This window comes from Xenopus laevis, chromosome 3S, assembly GCF_017654675.1.
Source record: "Xenopus laevis strain J_2021 chromosome 3S, Xenopus_laevis_v10.1, whole genome shotgun sequence".
NCBI classification, from domain to species: Eukaryota; Metazoa; Chordata; class Amphibia; order Anura; family Pipidae; genus Xenopus; species Xenopus laevis.
In genome coordinates this window covers 79716397-79738755 of record NC_054376.1, presented here as the reverse complement: position 1 = coordinate 79738755, position 22359 = coordinate 79716397, and the positions used below count along the sequence as shown (strand labels likewise).

The following is a 22359-nucleotide window of genomic DNA, read 5'->3' as shown; positions in this document are numbered from 1 at the left end:
GGTGACAATTCTTAAAAATTGTAAAATCCCAATTGTCTCACTATTATGTTGCAGCTTTTTGTGCACGGACAATTTTCAATCCAAATCATTAGTAAATTGAGCCGGATCGTGTATGGAAGTTTGGTCACATTTTTATTATTAAAATAATGGTAAAATGTTTAGTTTTAATAAATAGTTTTAATAAATAGCCCCCTTTCATTGGTTATATGTATATGTAATTGCAACTGTGACCAGAATTTATCAATTCTGCACTGCCAGTTCTATCAATTTTAATAATGCTTAACTTTCTGTTTATGTACTCTCCTATTTATCCTTTAGCCTATTATTTGTACAACCTGTTTGTTGCTAAGTGCTAAAATAAGTAAGCCTAGCAACTAAGGCAACATTTATATTGTAAATAAGGAGATTTGAATTCATGTGAATTCTAATAAACTCGAAATTCGAATGGGAGGTTAAGAAAAAATTTGAACGTCTAAAACTCGAACGAATATTACCGACTCAAAAACTCGAATAGAATTCGATTTGAATCTGACTAAACTCGAATGTCAGGAATGCTATTAACATCTTCAAATGGGTCACCTCTGTCATTGAATTCAACATGAACTCGGCAGGTTTTAGGTGGCGAATAATCAGTTTCAAATTGTTCCCAGCGTTAAGGCTTGACAAATCTTAAATTTTGAATCGAGTTTGGATTATTCCCAAATTCGAATTGGTGAGTTTTGACCAAAAATTCAATTCGAAAATTCAAATTTACTATTCAACCCTTAATAAATCTGCCCTCTGTGTTAAGAACAATTTCTTTAGAATAAATAACTTTTTAAAGTAAAAAAGCATGAATTTTTGCAACAAGCAAAACAATGTAACATTTCCAGTTTCCTTATTGCATGTACTAAGAAAAAAAAAATAAAAAAAAAAAACCAACTTACTGAAAGAGTTTCCCGTAGTTCTTTTTGAAGTATATCGATCTGTCCTGCTTGTTGTTTTGCAGTTGCTTCAATTTTGGCATTTTCAATTTCAAGTCTGAAAAAGATTAAATGTAAATCAAACCCAATAGATACAGATAAAAATGGTCAGCTACCCTTTATGAAAACATGGTAGAGAATCATACTGTACCCACAGAGAATAAAAAATAAAAATAGCCATGTGTTTTACTTCAACTGAAAGATACATTTATGCAAGTATTTTGGGAAATGTTAAATTACGATAAAGTCATAAAGGATCAATGTAAGGATTTTCACTTTGGATGAGTTACAAGCTTAAATATAAACATGTCTCTAAACCAAGTAATTCCCAAGTTATGCTCAAATCTCATATGTTTTTTTGAGAAAGCAAAATAATGGAATAGGCAAAACACCAATATAAATGCATGTGAATATAGAGCCTACTTTAGTATATGTCCTTCCAGTTCTTTAATGGTATTTTCAGCTCCGGCTACTGCTGAGGAATATTCCTGCAATTTCTGAGATGAAGCCATAATGTCACGTTCTTTATCTTCTAATAAATTCTTTAATTGATTTTGGAGTCTTTCTGCCTGAATACACTGCTCTTCTAAATTGTGCACCTGCAAAAACAAACTTGTAGTTTGTGTGTGTACATCTATACACAAAAACAGACTAAAATGTTAACAGTTAAGCAAACACAGCTTTAAAAAAGGTAAATAAATGATATAAACCTCCTGTAACCAATATGCATACAAGATTATTTCTAGCAGTTTTATTTTGCTCTTATATCTGGAATTTCAACAATAAGAAAAAAGTTTTCTACATTTAGAGATTTACAATATTTTACTTTAATTTTGAACTTTTCTACTTCTTTTTGAAGGAGTTGCTTTTCCCCCTCAATGTCATTTCGATAATGTGTTATAACGTCTAGAGATGCCTCTGACATTGATAATTTCTTCAAAGCATCAGCAAGTTCTTGTTGCAATTGTCTTAGTGAGCTCTAAAAAAAAGAAAAGAAACACTGCTGTCAGAACAAAAAAAGGAGATTTTGTGTACTCACCGTTAAATCTTTTTCTCTTGGTCACTTGGGGGACACAGGGACAGTGGGTATAGCTGGTACATCCAGGAGGCCAGGACACAACAGTAGGAAAAACTTAGCCCCCCCTCTACTGGCTATACCCCCAGCAGGCGGAGCTTAGATCAGTTTGTTCCAAAGTCAACAGGAAAAATTTTAATTAACCATAAAACTTAATATTAAACATGTCTAACGGAAAAATGAGGGCCTCAGTCAAGGGAGGGAAGCCCTGTGTCCCCCAAGTGACCAAGAGAAAAAGATTTAACGGTGAGTACACAAAATCTCCTTTTCTCTAAGTCATCTTGGGGGGGACAGGGACAGTGGGGACATACCAAAGCTGTCCCCTTAAATCTCCGGGAGGGAGAGTGAGGCCTATGTGGAAGTAGCCACGGCGGCTTGAAGCACCCTTCTGCCAAAGCGAGTGTCAGAAGCCGCAAAGGTATCGAAATGGTAAAACTTTGAAAAGGAGTGGACAGAGGTCCACGTAGCTGCCTTGCACAGCTGTTCTGCTGATGCTTGGTTCCTGAACGCCCAGGACGTACTCATTCCCCTAGTAGAGTGGGCTGTGAGTCTAGATGGTGGCGTTCTTCCACGTGCCACGTAGGCTCGTTGAATCGCTTGCTTGATCCAGCGTGAAATGGATGATTTTGTGGCCGCGCCTCCTTGGTGAGGACCTGAAGGAATGACAAGTAGGGAGTCTACTTTGCGAAGGTCCTGTACTCTGTGCAGGTAAAACTTTAGGGCTCTGACAGGATCCAGGGTATGTAGAGCCCTCTCCTTAGGATTGGAAGGTGAGGGGCAAAAGGTCGGTATAGTAATCTCTTGGTTTAAGTGAAATTCAGATACAACTTTAGGCAAAAAAGATGGAATGGTGCGTAGAACCGCCCTATCATGGTGAAAAACAAGGAAAGGTGGTTTGCATGATAGTGCGCTGAGCTCAGAAACACGTCTTGCAGTGGCAATGGCCAGAAGAAAAGTAATTTTCCAGGTAAGCCAGAGAAGCGGTACAGATCCTAATGGCTCGAAAGGAGGGTCTTGGAGAGCTCGTAGAACTAGAGTGAGATCCCATAGTGGAGCTGGTGCTCGAACTGGAGGAGCCAAATGTAATACTCCCTGCATAAAAGTCTTGACGTCAGGTAGGAGAGCAATTCGTTTCTGAAAAAGAACGGATAAGGCAGATACTTGTGACTTTAAAGAACCGAGTGATAGACCCATGGAAAGTCCGTCTTGCAGGAACTCAAGTATGTTCGGAATGGAGAATCGTTTGAACTGTTTCTTATGACAAACACACCATTGGTGGTAGGTAGACCAGACTCTATGGTAAGTTTTTGCCGAGACAGGCTTTCTAGCTGCACACATGGTATTAGCCACTGACTTGGAAAACCCTTTTTGGGTTAGGATTTCGATTTCAAGAGCCATGCCGTCAAACTTAGATTTGTTGGATTTGGGTGGCAAATTGGTCCTTGAGTTAGAAGATCGGGGACTTGGGGTAAGGTCCAAGGCTCTGCTACGGACATGTTGAGAAGATCTGTGTACCAGGAGCGTCTCGGACATTTTGGAGCTATGAGGATGAGAGTGGTCTGCTCTCGCTGAAGCTTCCTGAGAGTCCTGGGTACTAGAGGTAGTGGTGGAAATGCATAGGCCAGCTGAAATTGCCATTTGGCTGTTAGAGCGTCTGCTGTTATCGCCAGTGGATCTCTGTAACGAGCCATGAACGCTGGTACCCTTCGGTTGTGCCTGGTCGCCATTAGATCCACTTCTGGAGTGCCCCACATCTGTGTTATCTCCTGGAAGATCTCGTCCTTCAATGACCACTCTCCTGGGTCTAGTGATTGTCTGCTTAGATAGTCTGCTTCCCAATTTAGCAGGCCTGGGATGTAAACGGCTGACAGATGGGTCTGGTGAGATTCGGCCCATTTGAATATTAGATTGACTTCGTCTAGTGCACCTCTGCTTCTTGTGCCCCCCTGGTGGTTGATATAGGCGACTGCGGTGGCGTTGTCGGACTGTATCTTTATGGCCTGACCCCGAAGAATTTGTTGCCAATGGATTAGGGCTAGACGGATTGCACGAATCTCGAGCAGGTTTATCTGTAATCTCGCTTCCAGTGAGTTCCATTGACCCTGTGCAGAGAGGCCCTCTAGAACTGCCCCCCATCCGAAGAGGCTCGCGTCCGTCGTGAGTATGCGCCATGACGGCTCTCCCATGGGTTTGCCCAGGGATAAATGAGTGCTGTCCAACCACCAGAGGAGAGATGCTCTTGTCCTGCCGGACAGTCGAATCTCTTGAAAAAGGGATTTTCTCTTCCAAAACCTCAGAATATTCCACTGGAGCTCCCGTAGATGGAATTGTGCGAATGGTACTGCCTCTATGGTGGATACCATGACCCCTAACACCCTCATGCAGAACTTGACTGAGTGGTGGGGCCTCTGAAGAAGCGACTTCACTAAGGCTTGGAGATGACTGATCTTCTCTTGAGGTAGGTAAACCCTCTGTGTTTGTGTATTGAATTTCATGCCCAGGAAGACCATGGATTTTCTGGGTGTTAAGAAAGACTTCTCTAGATTTAAGACCCAGCCTAGTTCCTGGAGTTTGTCCATGGATATCTGGAGAGATCTCTGAGCTTCCGAAAAGGAGGGTGCTTTGATTAGCAGGTCGTCCAGATAGGGTGTGATGGAGACTCCGGTATTGCGAATCACTGCAGTTGCTGCTGCCATGATCTTCGTGAAGACCCTCGGGGCAGACATTAACCCGAAGGGAAGGCTTGTGAATTGATAGTGGCAATTTTGGAAGGCAAATCGCAAATATCTCTGATGCGGAGGGAAAATGGGAACATGAAGGTAGGCATCCTTTATGTCTAGAGAAATCAGAAATTGCCCCGGGGACATGGCCGCAATTACAGATCTGAGAGACTCCATCTTGAATCTTCGATGACGAAGAAATTTGTTTAATTCCTTGAGATCCAAAATGGGTCTTACTGATCCGTCCTTCTTGGGCACTACAAATAGGTTTGAGTAGTAGCCCTTGAAGAGTTCTGTGGCTGGTACGGGAATGATCACCTGCGCCTTTGAAAGTGTTGATATTGCGCCCAGGAAGGCTGTCTTTTTGTCTGAGTTTTGTGGCAGTCTGGACATGAAGAAACGATTGGGGGGGCTTGAGGCAAATTCTAGATGGTAGCCCTGGGTTACTACCTCGTGTATCCAGGAGTCTTGAATGAGTGCGGTCCATACTTTGGAAAATTTGCTGAGCCTGCCCCCTATCGGGCCTGTGACTGCCGAAGTGCAGCTGCAGTCATGCTGAAGCAGTCTTGTCCCCCGATTTAGGGATATGTTTCTTGATTTGCCAGGAGGATCTCTGTTTACTACTAAAGCGTCCTCGGTTTGCAACAAACTGTCGAGGTGGAGAAGATCTCGAGTGCTTGGCCTGGGAGCCACGAAAAAAATTTCCCCTGCGGAACGAGGGACGAGCCTTAGGTTGTGGTAGTAGGGTGCTCTTGCCCCCTGTTGCTTGGCTGATAATCTTGTCCAGGTCAGGACCGAACAGAAGCTTGCCTTTAAAAGGAATGGAGGTTAGAGACTTCTTTGAGGGAAAGTCTGCTGACCAGAGTTTCATCCAAAGTGATCTACGGGCTGCTACAGAAAGTGCCGATGATCTGCTGATGACCTGTAATGCATCCAGTGAAGCCTCACATAGGTAATCATTCGCTTCCTTAATTTGGGAAGCATATTGAGAAAGCTCATGGCGAGGTGTCCCGGCATCAATGGCAGTCAGTAGGGAGTCTGACCAGGATTGGACTGCTCTGCTGACCCATGCCATGGCAAGGACAGGTCGTATCGAAGTGCCTGAAGCTGAGAACACGGAGCGAAGAAGACTTTCCAGTTTCTTATCCATCGAATCTCTGAAAGATGAGGCATCCGGAACAGGAAGAGCGGTGTTTTTGGAGAGCCTGGATACCGGAGGATCCACTGAAGGTGGCATTGACCACTTTTCAATAAGCTCCTTAGGAAATGGATAGAGTCTTTGAAACTTTCGATTTGTCTGAAAACGTCTCTCTGGAGTGTCCCATTCCTGTTGTATGATCTGATCAAGTTGAGCATGAGCAGGATAAACAGGTGAGTTCTTACTATGACGTTTAAACAGGCTCTTAGTGGTGTCAGATGATGCCCCTGAGTCCTGAAAGTGGAGTGTCTCAAGCACAGAGGTAATTAGAGCATCTACAGACTCGGAGGAATTCCTGTGTGAATCCTCATCCTCCCTTTCTGAGTCAGTTAAGAGTTCGCCTTCTGATTGTCCAAATTCATCACCGGAATCAGGTAGGAATGGTGAAAAACCTCTAGGAGGAGAATCGCTCTCTTCATCGGATGGGGAAGGAGCTCTGCGTTTTGAAACTTTCCCCTTTGGCTTATCAAGGCGGGAAAGCAGCTTGTCTAGAGACTGTGCCAACAAAGGTATCCCAGAAGCTAACTGTGATGCCCACTCTGGAGTGGAAGGCAATTTATGAGAGGGCCCTGGAGGAGGAGAACTTGTAAGTGGAGACGCAGGCTCCCCTTGAACACCTTGGTCTACCTGGGGAAGAGCAGGTGCTGGAGATTCAGGACCAGCCACAGGTGGCTTACATTTATTACATAAAGGCTCTTTGTGCCCAGGAGGCAAACGTTTGCGGCAGGTGGCACAGGCAAATATCTGACCTGAGAAGGTGCCCCCCTAGAAAAAGGCCTGTCACCAGTTCCCTCAGACATGTTAATAGTAGTGAATAACACTATATGAATAAGTATATATAAATATATAAAGGAAAATCCTTAGCTGAAACGCTTGCTGTGGTAGGGACCAGCAGAGGAGGCTTTCCCTGGGGACTTGCGGTGAGCTGCAGCGTCTCCCGCACTTATCCCTGTGTCACACAGAGTGAAGAAAAGCTCCGGAATGCAAGGAGCCTGCCAAACTGCCTCCCACACGCGGTGTGCTGTTGCGCTATATAGTGTGCGCAATGTAGCTCCGGTGCGGCGAAAACAAAATGGCGGCCGCGCCTGAGGGAGCGCCTGATCTCGCGCGAGCATAGTGAAAATGCGCCACGCTGGAACGTTCATTTTGTGGCCGCGCCTCCAAAGCCAGCAGCGCACCGGGAAGAAACTCCTGCCACTGAATAGGCTAGAGCTTATCCCTGCTGCTGACCCGTGCCATTGCGCCCTTGAAGTAATAAAGACAGCTGACAAGCTGCTGGCTCCCCTTCTCCTTCTCACTGAGAACAGTGCAGCACTGCCCCTCTAGTGCACCTCTGTGCAATCACGCCAGCCCAGAGGAGGCTTCCTAATAAACTTGTAGGAATAGTGAGGGAAACAGGCAAATAAGGAGGGGTTTAGCAGCCTGTAACAAGTCGGCTGAAGCAGTACTTGCCCTCAGTGAGCCAGACCTCCTTTCTAATATGTAGATAGGGGTAATTTAGAGGAGAGAAGGACTGCACCATATACTTACAGAGTCCTGTTCGTCTCCTCTGTCCTCCGGCCAGTCAGTTTCCACCTAAAAAAGGGGAGACTAGAATGAGACTGGGTGGTCTTGCACAATAAAGACCCCGGAGTCAGGTCCCACGTTGTAGAATGCCTATGGGTAACCTCTGCTCAGTGTAGAGGGCCTGGGCATTCCCTGGTGTCAAGCAACTGACAAAAATGAAAATAATAAACAGAGAAAAAATTCTTACGTCCTATCCTCCTGAGGACACAACAAAAACTGATCTAAGCTCCGCCTGCTGGGGGTTTAGCCAGTAGAGGAGGGGCTAAGTTTTTCCTACTGTTGTGTCCTGCCCTCCTGGATGTACCAGCTATACCCACTGTCCCTGTGTCCCCCAAGATGACTTAGAGAAAAAAAACAATGCTTTAACTTACTTCGAAAATGTCCCTTAATTTCTGCAAAATTACCATTGCAAATGGTTCATAGATTTATCTCAGTTTCCAGTAAGCAGACATATTATAGCATAAGGGTTGTTACATTTTAGACATTCATGAAGTTTCATGCAATTCCTTTCATTTATTAGGTTATCAATATCATTTATTAGCTGTGCTTTGTCTATTGGTTTAAAAGGGCTAGGGGGTATATTTATCAAAGAGTGAAGTTAGAGATCTCCACAGTCCGCAGAGTGAAATACCGCCTCTCTCCATTCATTCCTATGGAGTTTTTAAAGGTGTGATTGTGAAACTTCACCATTTGATAAATACGACTTTAAAAATCCGATTGAAATTAATGGAGAGAGGCGGTATGAACCAACTTCACTCTTTATTAATAAACCCCTATGAGTTATTAGGTGTTTACAGTCTCTGTACATAGACAATTCATATATACTCTATATAAAATACAACTTGCATTCTCAGATAAAGGATAACAAAAGCCAGACGTGAAAACGCTATTTCACTTGTAATCTGTACAAGTGATATTCTCTAAGAATATTAAATTGTATAAACCACACAAATAGTCAAAATATTTGTGTATACTAGGGTTAACCTTACCTCTCTCTCCACTTTTTCAGTTTCAAGTCTACACATTTGTTCCCTTATCTCATTATATTTAACGATTAAGTCCTTGTTTCTTTCTTCAATTATCTGAACTTGTCTCTCTGCATCTGCTCGAAGTTTGCCGATGATTTCTGTAAATTTGTCCTGGACATCACTCACAGTTTTATCTTTGATAATACCTTTATTATTTACATCTTCAATTTGCTGGCGAAGCAGCATGTTCTCACTTTGGATCTGTGCTAGCTTCTCTTGTAAGGACTCCTGCTTAACAGTACTTTTGCATAATTTGTCTTTTTCAAGTTGGAGTGTGTGTTCAAGCTCCTTAATTCTACCACATGCCTGGGTTAGCTCTCTTTGGGTATTTTCAGAAAGAATAAGTTTGTCTTGAAGAGACATATTTGCCTGGCGGATTTCATTCTCAAGGCTGTTGGATTTAGCCTCCGCTCTGCTAAGTTGCTGGGACAGGTTATTGTTGTTTTCTCTAATGTTGGACAACTCATGATTTAATTTGTCTTGTGAACGCAGCCACTCATCTCGATCTCTCTGTAAGGTACGTTCAACATCTATTTTTAAAGCCTGATTCCTTTCTACTTCCTGTAAAGTAGAGGTCAAACGTGAGCGAATGGACTCCAGTTCAGTTTCTAGCCTATCCTTGCCTTGTTTTTCATGCTCTAACTTTGAACACAACATGGTATTCTCTGTCTTCAGGGCATGAAGTTGACTATTATACTGTATAACAGTTTGTGTTAAAGTTTCTTCATTCATTTTAAGATCTCTTCTAAGATCAGCAATCTTTTCCTTCAAGTTTTCATTTTCATCCATGAATTTGCTCTCTTCCTGTTGATTCTGAGATCGAACATGATTGATTTCTAATTTAAGTACATTTATTTCCTCTTGCAAGTTGTCATTTTGCTGGATGAGATCTTTTTCTCGTTCATCTATTTTAGAAAGCTGTCCAAGAACCTAGAAAGAGATATATATTACAGAATTAACAGACATTAATACATATATGTCTCATATAATTTATTCTGCCTTTATCAAAATATACCTCACAATTTATACAAATGTGCATGTTAAGCATTTTGTTCAACATATGTTCAATAAATAGGGCTTACTCTTGCCTACTGGTTTATTGTATTATCTGTGGTTATTTCTTAAGCTGAACAGGATATGAAGCAGGACACTCACAGGACTTGAAATAAAGTGAACGAAATAAAGTTTATTCCTGCGAGTGCCTTGTATCACCTGTCAATATATTATATATTTTTTATATATATTACAGCGCTGTGAAATATACTGGTGCTATATAAATAAATACATACACATATTTACTTTAAATACAAGGGACTATAGCAAATATGGATCATTATGGTCTTAGAGCTGCTAGATCCCTGGGATGGTGCACTAAGGTTAGTATATAAAAATACAGCATTTCAAGTAAAATTACATTTTAGAGTTAGTTCTACTTATGTTCCTTCTGTAGGTGTTAAATTTGGAGGAGAGCATCAAACTTTATAAAGATAACTGTTACATAAAATATTAACAACAATGTAAGTGGAGCTGGGGGCCTTAGAATAATAATGCCCACACCTTAATAAGAGTTAATAGGTTTACTGATATTTTAAGGGGCAGATTTGTCAAGGGTCAAATAGTAAATTCAAATTTTCGAGTTTCACACAATTGAATTTTAATCCCCCTAATTGAATGTAAATTTGAATGTGAGATTTATCACATCTCGACCATGGAAACAGTCCTAATTCAATTATTCACCACCTAAAACCTGCTGAGTCAATGGCAGAGGTCTGTTGAACCATTTGAAGATGTTAATAGCCTTCCTGAGATGCAAGTTTTTCTTTTCGCAGAAAAGCTCATTCAGGCTTTCTCATTTTTTCTTAAATAACCTCCCAGTCTCAAGTGTGAGTATATTCAAATTAAAAAAAAAAAATCACATGAATTCGAAATTCGACCTTTGATAAATGGGCCTATAAGAGTTAAACTTTTGTATTCTACAGGTTATCTGTTATTAAAAGTGGGCCTTGCAGTCACTGATGTCGGCTTCTCCTGCTACACGGTAGCAATTTGCACAAATTGTATTAGAATTTCTGATAATAATAAAATATCTCATTACTTCAGCAGTTTTTGTCCACATTTTCTGATTTTCTGCCTCTTCGCTTTTCCTCCTTATATTATTTAGGACATCTTCCTGAGCTATTCTTGCATTATGCTCATGGGAGAGTAATCTTTGCACTTCATTACGTTCTTCTTCAACCTAACAAAAAATATTTAATGTTATAAACATAGATATAGAGTATATATAAATATATATGGATCTCATTTCCCCAGTAGTGAAAAGCCCTAAAAAAAAGCCTTATAGTGAATCTGACCTGTTTTGCTTTGCCAAAAATTAGCGAAACTGAAAAAAATACCTTATTCTATATATTGTATACTACTGCCACCACACATCAAAATGCATATAAAGAAAAGCTGTGTCTTGCAAAGAAGATCAATTATAGGCTGTATTGGAAAAACAACATATATCGACAACTTTTCTCTAAGCTCTATTCTACAATCAAGATGCATTTCTTTAATGATAGCAAGGAAATAACCAACACTCATAATGCAAGTCTGAATATATATTTGTAAATGTGTAAATTATTTGTAAAATGATTTACAAATTGTCTTTAGTAAAGCTCTGGGACCATGCTCATCTTGCCAATCTTAATACTAAAAAAAGCCTACAGAAAAGTGGAATTATACCTGTTTCACATTATTCTGCATACTCCTCAGCTCAAGTTCCAAGTTTCTTACAGTTAATTCAAGCAGCTGCTTTGCCTCCATTTCTTTGCAGCACAGATCCTCCTTTCTTCTTAACTGCTCTTGGATTTTATCATAAAGCATTTCTGCATTTTTCCTTTTTTCCTCTTCCTGTTTTAGAGTGAACCTGCCAAATAAAAATAACAAAACATTTGGTTTATTACTATTATTTTACACTTCCACTTGATTCTATGCATATGTTTCTAGTTTATAGTTCTTAATGAACTTCCAAACTCCACCAAACCAATACAAACTATTCTCTTAAAAATTATTCTGGCTCCCAAAGTTGATCTCCAAATGAATTGACTGAGCACTGATTAGAAACAGGGTTTCCTGCTTTCCAAGTCTGTAAACTCTAAGGATACTATCCTTCATCTACTTAGCAATTGTGGTTTTCTAGTTGACAAACAATTTCTTCTTTTTGGATGAAGAGGAAGGAACACTAATAATCAAGGCAGATCTGTTCAAACTGTTTTACTGTACAAACTACACTCTTGAGATTGGGCTGCAAAGATGGAACTACTATCATCTGGTTTATCTGAAACTCCACTATCGCTTTAGAAAGGGTCAGAACGTTCGATTTCCAAGTCCTGTTATCAGCGAGAAAAAACAGAAAAGTATGGGGTGGAAGAACAAAAAAGCAAAACATGACGTAGTAAGGAGTGGGGGAGAGCATGAATAGCTACACAAAAATATTTCAACAAATCAAGTGTTCAGTAAAAGAGAACATATTTTATGAAGTTTTTTAAACATCACTGATTAGTAAAATATATCTTCAAACATCATTTTAAATCAAATATAGTTTAAAAAAAAAAACCATACTTTGCATGTAATGTGATCATGTGACAGAGATTATATTGCTACAAACAAAACTACTGTTACCTCAAACTGTTAAGATCACTTTCCCAATCCACCTTTTGGTGATCCAACATTGATTTAAGTTCCCTGTTTTTTTCAGTGATCTGCTGTAGGTGTTTTCTCTCATTTTCCATTTTTTTTACTTTGTTCGCTAAGAGTTTATATCTTCCATTCTCTCGCTGTATAGTTCTTTCATATTCATGAATTATATTTTGAAATTTTAACAAGTTGACAGAATCTGCATGGTCAGATGATACAGTTGTGTTAAGGATTAATTGAAAGGTTGATATATTGATAATGCACAATAGTAAAACCTTACCTTGACTGTCAAAGCTCAGTTGCTCAATTAGCAGTTTTGCATTCCTAAAAGGTAAAGTTGGTGTTCCATATTCTTCAGTTGCTGTATCTGAGGATGGACTAAAGTCCTCCAATTCACCTGCATTATCAAGCTAAATAAGAAAGGGGAAATAGCATATCCAATGATTTGTTTTGATAGGTATATGTTATAAAATTGTATGCATGTATCAATCAGCCAGGAGCTTAATGTCTCAGAAAATTAATACTGTATTTAAACACATAAGAGGGTGTACTTTGTGTTTCAATGTTAATTTTCTTTGAAAGCTGACAGCATGTATACAGAGTATGGAAGTTTAAACTAATCCCATACACATATTGTGTTCCAGGCAAATAATCCTTAATTTAGCTATTAACCTTATGTGTGGTACTGTACCAAATACTTTATCAAAGTCTAAGTAAATCCCATCCACTGCTATCGCAGGGTCTATGTTTCTGCTCACTCCTTAGAGAATTAGTCTGCCAATATATGTCAAATATAAAACCATGCTGTTACAAAGTAATAGTATTGCAATTTGCAATGTATTTAGGTATCTCATTTCCTTATTACCCTTTCCAAAAGTTTTCCTATCACTGATGTCAAACTAATGGGCCTTTAGTTTTCAGGCTGAGAACAGGATGTGTTTTGAAAAGTGGTACCACATTAGCGATTTGCCAATCTCTCAGCACCATGCTAGACCTCAAGTAATCCTGACACACTATATGAAATAAAGAGGTTTGGCAATCAAAGCACTAACTTTCTTTAGTACCCTTGGATGAATACCATCCAATCCTGGATCTTTGTTTTTCTTTACATTTTCTAGTCGATTATGGATTTCTTGCTGAGCCACCGATTCCAATAGTTATATTATTGATTTTGGGTCTATTAAAAAGGAAACCTTTGTTGGCTTGTTCCTTAGTTGTGTAGACAGATGAAAAACAACAGTTTAGAACCTTTTTTTCCCCTGCTCGCATTAACCAGCTGATCACCATGTGGTATTGCTTGTTTTTTTTACAAGTTACAAATTAAAAAAAAAATAATTTGGGGTTTATTTTACTCCTCGCTCCATATTGATAAATATAAATGCAAAATATAACAATGTTACAAAACAGTGAGGCTCATTTATAAACTTTGCGCTGTGCAGAGTGATTTGCACAGTGAAATCACTGTGGTTGTATTTATCAAGCTGGATAAGAATGATGTATTTATATTCAAACAGAATTGCAAAAAAAAATTCACACTGCGAATGTCCATACGAGCTTTTTAAATATGGCAAAATTTGCAAATTGTGAATATATATTTATACACACACTTACACCACAACTTTGGTGGCAGAGAAAATATTCAGAAAACAATTGCAAATTTAAATTGCTGTCAATGCTATTTTCGGGCACAACAGCTTTGGACAGTGGCCACACTCACAAAAACACTCATCTCATTTGCGAGCTATTTGCAAAAATTTGTTCGAATTCGCAAAAAACGGAAAGATCGGCACAACAGTGCAATATTTTAGCGTTCAGGAAATAACATTGGCAATACAACCATTAGCGAATAAATATGCCCTGCACAAATTTTATAAATAACCCGCACTAACTTTAAAGGAGCACCTTATTGTGGATTTATTTTGTATATATTTTGTACAAAAGTGAAAAAAAAAAACAAGCAGATTTTTTTAAAAATAAACAATGGTCCACATTACCTTATTGGTTTCACTGGTAAATTTGCCAGAAGCCCTTTAATAAAAATGCAAGTGGGAATAATTAATATGTAGTGTATTAAAATAATTAATAATAATGCAATGTTAAAAGCTAATACATACTGACAACAGTAATCACTTAAAAATTACAATTACAGCAGAATAAAATAAAATATTTAAATATAATTACAAAATGTAAAATCGTACCTTCCATCTTCTTCTTGAGAGGTGTCACTTAAAGTACTATCATCAAATACTTCAAGTGGATCACCATTCGTTGAATTTTTCATCTGTTTACAGGCTAGTTTACCATCAAGAACAAACTTTTTGTTTGAGGATTTATCGTCTCCAAAATGCATTACGTTTTTTATTCTGTTAAAAACATATTGTTAAAATGTATTTAATGCCCGTGTTCTTTTACATTGCTTGCATTTGCTATGTTAAATTAAACAATCATTAACTGTTAACCTGTCACTTTCTAAAGGCTGGAAAAAATATTTGTTTTCGCTAAATATATAATCCTCTGTATAATGAGCGCCTCCTTTGATCTGTTATAGCTGTATAATAGAAAATAAGAGCAAAAACATAAAATTGTATAAAAAGTAAAGTCAGATTAAATTTTTAGCACAAGTCCTGTTTAATGTGCTCATTCTGAAGAAAGGTATATATTGGCATATGCAGCCTCCCCAAAAATTGATCATTATAATAGTCTGTTCTTTCTGACATTTTCCTTTGTGTCATAAATGATATGGGTATTTGGCTTTTCTTACCCTCTTACTAAGCCAAGCTTTGGGTGAAGGTCTACATGTTGGTCGGAAATAGTATGGGCCTCTTCAGCAAACATATTTCTGTTATCTTGTTTTGATTGCTCGGACTGTGTTTGTGAGTTTTCATATTGCTGGTTTCCTTTCTGATCAGCCTGCTGTAAAAAAAAAAAAAAAAGTTGCCATATCAAACACCAACTGAACATGAATGAAAAATAAAGTCTTGAAAATTAATGAAATGAAGCACAGCACACACAATGGAATTGATTCAAAATTAACAATAAAAAATCAGCAACAGAAATGGCCCAGAAAGATTTGATGTAAGATGTGGTTGAAAGCACACACCAAGCAGAATGAAATTGTCCCAGTTGAAATGTATTATCCTTTAAAAATGACAGAGAAATTGAGGATAGAACATAGAAGCCTTCATCCAAGGTTTTGCTATCTACTGTATGAAAAATATGCAATGAACCATTAGAGCCCTCTCTAGCGGGTGGAAATATTATTACGATGACACACCAAAAGAATAACGTAGTAGAAGCAAACCTCTACCTCTTTCTGTAGTTGTCCTTTTTCTTCTGCCAAACTGATGAATGCCATTTGTAGAATTCCTACCTCATTCTTAAATCTTTGCACATCTTGCTCAAGTTCTTTGTCGAGATTGACACTGGAGGTTTGCAGCACTCCTGAACTTGCATGTTCAGATAGTTGTACTTGTCCATGCTTATTACTATGTTGTTGATTCACCACACACTCAGCAGGGTTCTGAATTTTGCTTACCTTACTCACTAAAGTCACAGCTTCTTTGGAAAGGTTTGAAGGTATAAAAGATAAATGATCTGCATCTTTGAGCTTTTGATGATTTTCCGTATAAGCTAAAGACAACACATCTCCTTTAGGATTTTCCACTTTCAAATTGCTATTACTGCATTTTGGTTCCTGAAGAGCGATAATATATTTGTCCTGAGGTTTCATACCTAGAGAATCTGCAAAGTTACCTTTTTCAGAAGTACCAAAAGCTACAATTAATCCCCGTGACGTCTTTTCCCTATCCTGGTCCCATGGCAAATTATTGTTCGCTAGACTCCCATCTGTAACTGAATAAGGAGTTTCACTGTGTACCAATTTAGAGTTACATTCTGTACCTGCTCCATTGTAATTTTCTGGTTCTGAGTTACTTAATGCATTGATATGATCTGTACTGGCTGAAAATAGTCCATTGTTGTAAGGTTTACTTGCTTTAGTCAAGGACTTATTGGTTCTTTGTCTTCTTTTTTCAGAAAGTTCACCAAACTTTTGCTTCAGCTCAGCGGTTATGGTTTTGAAATGCTTTTTCACATTTGTTTTTTCATTGTCAACCCACATCTTTTCATATTTCTCCTCCCAAGATAATTTTAAGCCAGACGACTCATGGCTGTCTTCCAAATTTGGCATTACAGTCTCATGTCCGGCCTGATGTGAGGCATTTTCTGTCCAATTTCTAACAGTCACATTTGATAGACTGTGTGTCTTTAACACAGGCTTTTTTTACATGTACATAGACAAAAGAAATTAGACAGTGATCATGAATTGCAATTTAACCAAACATACATTCAACAAAGAACTATTAGGATTCCATCCAGCACTGGTAAAAGGTTAATTCCTCTTTTCACTTGCCTTTTGACTCAAGCAGAGTGTGTGCAAGCAGAGTAAGAGCTGCAAATTAGTAGCTGCTGCAAAAATGAAGCAGGTAAACAATACCAGAGGGTTTAGTCAAAAGTAAGGTCAGGTCAGGCTCGGTCAGTTATGCAACCATTCAGAACTAATTAACAGAGACAGAGAAAAGCGGATCATATACAGGAAATTACCTAGGTTAAGTTCACAGGGATAACCGAATTCACCTAGTCGTGGGGGAGCAGTCATACAGAGAAAATACAGACAAGGAAATCAATGATTCTAACTAGAAAGCCACATAACCTGGTTGCTCAGGCAACCAGACTGAGGGGGAAAGGGCCCTTAAAAAGCCTCTTTCTCAATGATTCGGTAGAGTGAAAACAGGAATTAATTGCTACCAGTGCTGGAAGGAATCCTAACAATAACACTGTATAAACACATTCATAATAACAACAGGAGTAACTGTCTAACACATATGTGAACACAATATCCAATCTAACCCAAACCAAATTCATTGAAACGCTGCATAGATTCTGAACCTGCAACATGGTCCGGTGATAAAACACCAGGAAAGTTGATGGGAATTATACTGCATTAATAGCTACAATATCACCTAAAAAGGCAGACATTATTTTCTTTGAGAAAGTGCCACAAACCCAATAACTTGTGTTATGATACAGTTATATAGTAGTGATGGGCGAATCCGACCCGTGTTGCTTTTCCAAACATTCAAGAAACTGCAAACAATTCACCAAATACATTGAAGTAAATGGATAACAAATATAGTATTTTTGATGCATGATAATTTTTTTTGACGCATGACTTTTTTGGGGGTCGAAACATTTCACTCATTACTTGTTATTGCCAACTGACTTTGTCTGGAGGCAACTTCAAATATTTTGACATTTGCAAGAAAGGCTATGTACCATGCTAGGCTATTACTAAGCAGCACAATACACATTTATTGGATATGGCATCAGAACATTTACCACTAACTGAATGGAATAATTTCAAAACCTGGAATAATTTTTCCTTAGAATTGGCATTCAATAGCAACCAATCGTCAATTAGCATCAATTCTGATTAAATGCTGTGTGACTCGTTTATCCACTAAATAGTGGATTTAATTAGCATTATTTGATATTAAATATCCAGAAACCAGAGGCTTAACACAAGTAAAACCTCTTTAAAAAGAACATACTGGGCCCTGGTGAATACTTATATAAATAGTAATATTATGAGTCCCCTGAAACTCCTATAAAAAAAATCACAATATGCAAGAAAACAAATGCATACCACAAAACTTACCACAGTATTATTTTCCACTTTTTCTTTCAAAGAATCTATATGTAAAAAAAATGAAATGAACAGAATGCAAATCTTAATAAGAATAAATAAGCCACAATACATCTGACACAGCAGCAGATAATGTATTGTAATTAACATTTTTTCACACAGAAGTGATTTATAATGTAAGTGATTTATAATGTACAGTGTACCAGCAGCTGGAAAGCATGTACATGTGTGGAAACCACTGTACACCTAACCTTTAATCATATATACTATATAAAATGTATACAGTACGTTTATGTTAATGAGTCCATATTTTTGCTTTAGTTTAAGTTTTAGTTTAAGTATGAGACAGGAGATTTCAGATTTGTTCTCTTATTTTGGTATTACACATAGTGAAGGGCGAATTTGCGCAATTCGCCACCAGCGAATAAATTTGCAAAACGCCCGTGAAAATTTGCCCGAAAAAATTTGCCAGCGTCAAAAAAAATTTCCGCCGCGTCGAAAAAAACGGATGCCAGCGTCAAAAACGGGCGCCGTTTTGCAAATTCGGCCATCACTAATTACACAAAATAAAATGTATAAAAGTATATTTGGTTTAATTCCCAGCTGTGTTATCCATAGGACCTGTAGTGCTCAAAATAGGATGTTTAATAGGATCTGTTATCAGTAATTGGCCAATTTTTTCGGCTTGCTTCGCCGCAAAAATTATGCCCATAGACTTGTATGGCGTAGTGCGAAACGAAACGCGTCAAATTCGCCCATCCCTATCAGTAATGCTTGGCAAACTTAATTTTCTTTCTGTAATTTAGAATGCCAAGCCTTAAAGGAACAGTTCAGTATAAAAATAAAAACTTGGTAAATAGATAAGCATAGCAAAATACAAAATGTTTTTAATATAGTTATATATTCTGGAGTGACTGGATGTGTAACAGAACAGAACACTACTTCCTTCTTTTCAGCTCTATAACTCTGAGTTTGTCAGCAACTTTAAGGGGGGCCACATGGGACATATCTGTTCAGTGTGTTTTCAATTGATCCTCAGCTTTCAGCTCAGATTCAAAAGCAAACGGTTATGACCCATGTGGCCCCCCCTCAAGTCACTGATTGGTTACAGCCTGGGATCACAGGTCCCATAACTCTCTGGCAGACATATACAATTTTTACTTTATGGGAACTAAGCCAGCATTTTATATATAGATATATATATATATATATATATATATATATATATAGATATATATATTATAGGGAATGGTGGGGGCAGGCTGCACACCTTGAAGTATACCAAACAACCTGGGTGCTCTGGTTATAGAATAAATAAGGACTGCACTTGGTACCGGCACTCACAGGATTTGCATGAAGAATCAAACGTATTGATATGGTGAAAATAAAAAATTAGGTCTATTAAATCCGACGTTTTGGTTCCTCACAGGAACCTTTCTCAAGGACAAACAGTGCTCAACAGGAAGTGACAGTTTAAATTCAAAAAAAGGCGCCAAACAAGTTGCTAGGCAACTCTCAACTCCACCCCCACCCTCATTAGTTATAGAACCATAGTGTTACTGTTCTATGTGTATAAATACAGAAAAATAAGATATAGAAAGTGGGATAAAAACATGCACACTGGTTATAACAACAGGCCTCTCTAGGTATGCGAATTCAATCGTAGGCCTACTCAAGCATAAATTTCAAATGCCAAACTAAACCTTCTGGTGAATATCTGGGATAATATCACATACTCAAAGTAGTGTTCAGGCTGCACCCCTGTGCCTAGCCATGATACTGTAGAGGTGGGCGGGCCATTCATTAGAATTAGCCCCAGGTATAGGCAATATACTCTGTCTAATTGAGCTTGGTTGATCGTTTGATTCTTCATGCAAATCCTCTCTACACACACACACACCTCCTCCAAGAAGCCGCACCCACAGGGCTTATAAAACGAAAATGTCCTTTTAAATTTGTATGTCAAAGGGCAATATTTACTTAAATACATATTCCAGTTTGGAAAAATTATGTAATATGTCACTTAATATGATGCAAACTATCTGTTGCTTAGGTATTCATTTTTGGGGTATAGTTTTTCTATACAGATTAAACCCAATAGGATTGTTTTGCCTCCAGTAAGGATTGATTTGATCTTAGTTACCATTAAGTGCAACATATCGTTTCATTCAAAATTTTGAATGATTTCATTAAAATAATGTCTATGGGAGATGGACTTCCTATAATTTGGAGCATTCTGGATAACAGGTGTCTGGATAACATACCCCATATCATTAGCAGATCCCATACCTCTGCATGTCAGAATCAATTTAATATTGACATTATTATCACTCCTCATAAAATTAACTAATTTTAACAAGATACAACAAAAATCACCTTCTTTGCAATTTGGAAGTTCTGGGACAGCATCATTAGTGGAATTAAATTCATCTTCTGATGTTGTAGAGTGACCATCCTCATCAGGTTCCACTTCTTTTTGTAAAGGCACAGGAGGAATAATAGTGCTGAATGTTGGTAAAGGAGCCTCAGCCCGTGGCTCTGTTTCTTCTCTTCTGTTCTGAACTTGAGATGTAGCCCTTTGATGGGGCATTGTATATTTTGGTGAAAGGCTAGCAGAGTCCCAGTCTGATGCATCTTAAATAACATATTAACAATACACAAATTTGTTAATTTAATTAACTGAAAAAAAAATGCAGATTTAAAGAGTTAAAAAATAAAATATTCATTAAATATTTTTATCAGATGCTCTGTAATTTACAGCACCCAACATAAATGATTTCCAACTGACAATTTAAAGGGGAACTATTGCAAAAATTAAAATTTAATATAAAATTAATCATTCTGAAATGAGAAACTTTGTAAATATAATCAATTAAAAATTCTGCATTGTTTCTGAAATAATCTAGTTTATCTTCAACATTCCTCTCTGAGCATCTGTTTCTCTTCATTCAGCAGTTGGGTGTCAGATTTTCATTGACAGTTAGATCCAATCTATCTTATAGGGGGGGCTTCCTTTCCTAGCAGATGTATTAGAGCTCACTCAAATAAACAATTCCAGTACAAGTATGGGACCGGTTATCCAGAATGCTCGGGACCTTGGGTTTTCCGGATAATGGATCTTTCCGTAATTTGGGTCTTCATGCCTTACGTCTACTAGAAATTCATTTAAAGATTAAATAAACCGAATAGGCTGGTTTTGCTTCCAATAAGGATTAATTATATCTTAGTTGGGATCAAGTACAAGCTACTGCTTTATTATTACAGAGAAAAAGGAAATCATTTTTAAAAATTTCGATTATTTGGATAAAATGGAGTCTGTGGGAGAGAGCCATTCCGTAATCCTGAGCTTTCTGGATATCCGGTTTCCGGATAAGGGATCCTATACTTTAACAAACAAAATTTAACAAAAGAACTGCCTTTTGCACAAATTCTGCATGTAGAGACACAGGATTTCTGGTGATTTTAATAGAGTGAACTAATACATCTTCTAGGCAAAAGAAGCCCACCTATAAAATATATTGGATCTAACTGTCAATGATTATCTAAAACCCAACTCCTGCATGAGGAGAGAATGAAGAGAAACAGAAGCCGAGTGAGGGATAATAATTTCCAGTTGCATTTCTATTAGGCTGCACACAAACAGTTATGTTAGAATTGATGCGTTTGTTGTAAGGCGATCCACTATTTCCCTACAAAAAGGTAGGGTAAAGTGTAACATCAATTTATTATTTATTTCTTGCCATTTTAAATACACCCAAAGATTGCAACCAAATGAGCATGAATAAAAATTAAACTCTAATTATATAAAGAAATACTATACCCCATATACTGGCAACAGGCAAATACCATATTTTATGGGGCTTTTAATAATTAGAAAAATACATTTTTAAGACAGATTTAACGTTTGTTTCCTCAAAATGAGGAAACTCTGACTGTAGCTTCAGTTCTCTCATACTGCACACTACAGCTATGTAATGTAAACCTATACTACTTACCAATATATTCCTACAGCATGTGTCTTTAACCCTTTCTAGTGGTTTGATGGTCCTGCACTGTATCTTGCCTGTTAACACATATTTATTAACATTGAAGACAAACATCACTGGTAATGTTACTCATAGCAACCAGATCAGATCTTCATTTTTGTTTTCTAACTTGTAGGTGACTGTCTTACTGCTGATTGGTTGCTATGGCCAACTTCACAGGTTATGCGAGTCCAATGTTAATAAATACGCCCAAAGTGTCACAAAGATAACAGGGGATGTGAGCCCATATAATCAAAGATACTTTAAGGGGCAGATTTATGAAAGTGTGAATTTAGAGCACATCACAGAAAAACTTACCCACTTTCTATTGATTCCTATGGGATATGGCAAATGGTGAACTCCATTCATAAATACAATTCTAAAAGTCCCACAGGAATAAATA

General features: G+C 38.0%; 1 protein-coding gene across 7 annotated transcripts in view; it reads right to left on the bottom strand.

Annotated features, from left to right (window-relative positions):
- Window positions 1-22359, bottom strand: part of LOC108713105 (ankyrin repeat domain-containing protein 26) — a 70575-nt gene that overhangs the window by 24186 nt on the left and 24030 nt on the right. For 6 of the 7 annotated variants that reach the window (XM_018255863.2, XM_041588533.1, XM_018255861.2 and 3 more), the window contains 14 exons: window positions 20308-20565; window positions 17944-17978; window positions 15535-16503; window positions 14989-15140; window positions 14426-14590; window positions 14222-14255; window positions 12508-12637; window positions 12213-12426; window positions 11274-11457; window positions 10645-10785; window positions 8511-9479; window positions 1789-1941; window positions 1386-1561; window positions 927-1020 (listed from right to left, as the gene is read on the bottom strand). In XM_018255863.2, coding sequence (XP_018111352.1) covers window positions 927-1020; window positions 1386-1561; window positions 1789-1941; window positions 8511-9479; window positions 10645-10785; window positions 11274-11457; window positions 12213-12426; window positions 12508-12637; window positions 14222-14255; window positions 14426-14590; window positions 14989-15140; window positions 15535-16503; window positions 17944-17978; window positions 20308-20565 — 3674 coding nt within the window. The remainder of the gene's footprint in view (window positions 1-926; window positions 1021-1385; window positions 1562-1788; window positions 1942-8510; window positions 9480-10644; window positions 10786-11273; window positions 11458-12212; window positions 12427-12507; window positions 12638-14221; window positions 14256-14425; window positions 14591-14988; window positions 15141-15534; window positions 16504-17943; window positions 17979-20307; window positions 20566-22359) is intronic. The other variant, XM_018255864.2, reaches the window with a different exon arrangement.